A 2,339-nucleotide genomic window follows, 5' to 3' on the forward strand; every position below is an offset into this window, starting at 1 on the left:
TATATATATATATATATATATATGTATATAAGTGTGTGCCAGAACACTAATCATTATGCATACTTTAACCATAATCGTTTTCTTGTTTCGGCCAGGGCCCTAAGAAGAAGACTGGTGAATTAGACTACAACAAAAATGGTAACTACTACAGAGATCTTGTCTCTCTTCTGGGTGACCAAAGTAAGGTATTTGAACAACAAATTGCCAAATTGGTGAGTTTTTCATTTCTTTCTTCCATTAATGCTATGTTTCTGAGTTTTGTAACTGTTTTATACAAACACTGACTGAAACATTGTTTCAACCCCCAAAACTCTCAACTGAGAGTCACCATCTCTTTTTCATAATGAGTCAAGAACTCTTTCATTGTGGTTGTCACCTTGACTTAAATTATAAATCAAGCTTTGATTCTCTCTTTTTGTGAGCCAATTTCTGATCCACTCTTTTCAAAGAAGCTCTGATCTGCCATTTTGAAGCCATGTTGTTTCCAATGAAGATCTGATCTATCCTTTTGAATCATGCTCTGATCTGCACTTTTCAATCAAAATCTGACCTGCACTTTTGAATCAATCTCTGATCTGTTCTTTTTCAACCGGCTTCTGATCTGTTCTTTTTCAACCGGCTTCTGATCAGTTCTTTTGAATACAGCTTTGATCTGCTCTCCTGAACCTCTCTCAGATCAATACTTTTGAAATGAGGCTTCATCTTCTCTTTTCAATTGAACCTGTTCATATGATCTGCTCTTGCTAATCAATCTCTAATCTCCTCTTTTCAATCAAACTCAGATCAATTCTGTTTAATTGGCCCTAATCAACTCTTATATGCTTTCTGTTTCAAGTTTATTATTGTTGTTGATCTCACAGAATTTGTTGTTAAGCCAGTAATATTACTCACAAATCACAATAAGTATAAGGAAAATATATCAAATTTAGAATGAAATGTCTTTCTTCTTTTTAACTCGAGCAGTGTGTGTGTGTGTGTGTGTGTGCGTGCGCGCGTGCATGTGTGTGTGTAAGTAGATATGCATGTATGTTTTGGTGTTTTCATCCAAAATGGAGACAAACACCATCCCTCCATGTGATTGGCTTGAAAAATTAAGATATTAGGATATTATTCTTAATATGAAAACAATTGTAGCCTTAATACACAAATAAAGACATTTTATCTACCAATGCGGTGTTGAGCACTCATTCTCATTGTTCAATAGTTATGTATTATCTTAAGAGACGCATTTATATCAAATAACTCCATATTTGGTAACTATTTTATTTGCAGGTTTCATGGAAACCTGGTTGAAGAAGTGTATATAAATGTATGTGTATTTTTTCAATGTGTATAAATAACATGGAAAAAATATATAAATAGTTACCAGGGTAGCAAAAATTCACATAAAGGCCAAGGATATTACAGTCTACTTATAAAGGTAGAAATTCCAGGGTTGAGTGAAATGCTTTTGTATCACATGGATAAATTAAGAAATGGAGTCAAACACAGGTGTTATTCAAATCATTTATACTTCCAACATATGTTTCGAAGAAAGCATTGATATTATTCCGGATGGAATAAAAATGATGTAAAACAATGCAATCATCTCATCAGGGAAAAAAAAGAGAAATAAAACACATCAATAAGCAATTTTAATCTAATTTAGAGACGGAGGAGAAAGAAAGAAATTAGCAGAAAATTAAGAGTGGAGAATTATAGTGTGATAGATGAATGTGAATAAAGCTTAAAAGTATGGAAATAGATATATGTAGTGGAAATGAAATGTAGGAAGACAGTTAAAGGCTGAATTTTATAGATTGGTAGAAATTACTTATAGGAACTAAAGGCATGTTTTTCCCAATGTTTACGATGATAAATGCATTCTTTAAACATGTTTACAAGAGTATTCTCCAAGAAAAGGATGAGAAATTGTTCTTCATTACAGAGCGGACAAAAAGATTTACCTTTGTCATATGGGAAGGATCTAGATAGAATATTCCAATCCAAATTGAATTGTTTATTATGTTCCTTTAGAGACCAACTTAAGAGACCGGTGGCACATAAAAAGCACCATTCGAGCGTGGTCGTTGCCAGTGCAGCCTGACTGTCTCTCATGCTGGTGGCACGTAAAAAGCACCTTCTACACTCTTGGAGTAGTTGGCGTTAGGAAGGGCATCCAGCTGTGGAAACTTTGCCAGCTCAGATTGGAGCCTGGTACAGCCTTCTGGCTTGCCAATCCTCAGTCAAATCGTCTAATTCATGCCAGTATTGAAAGTGTACGTTAAACAACGATGATGATGATGATTTAAGTAGATATGTGTGTGTATGTATGTATATATATATATATATATATATAT

At 34.0% G+C, this 2,339-nt stretch overlaps 1 protein-coding gene across 1 annotated transcript in view; it reads left to right on the plus strand.

Annotated features, from left to right (window-relative positions):
- Positions 1-2,339, plus strand: part of LOC106872633 (outer dynein arm-docking complex subunit 2) — a 133,563-nt gene that overhangs the window by 65,778 nt on the left and 65,446 nt on the right. The window contains exon 4 of the mRNA XM_014919693.2: positions 96-212. Coding sequence (XP_014775179.2) covers positions 96-212 — 117 coding nt within the window. The remainder of the gene's footprint in view (positions 1-95; positions 213-2,339) is intronic.

This window comes from Octopus bimaculoides, chromosome 1, assembly GCF_001194135.2.
Source record: "Octopus bimaculoides isolate UCB-OBI-ISO-001 chromosome 1, ASM119413v2, whole genome shotgun sequence".
In the NCBI taxonomy this organism is placed as follows: Eukaryota; Metazoa; Mollusca; class Cephalopoda; order Octopoda; family Octopodidae; genus Octopus; species Octopus bimaculoides.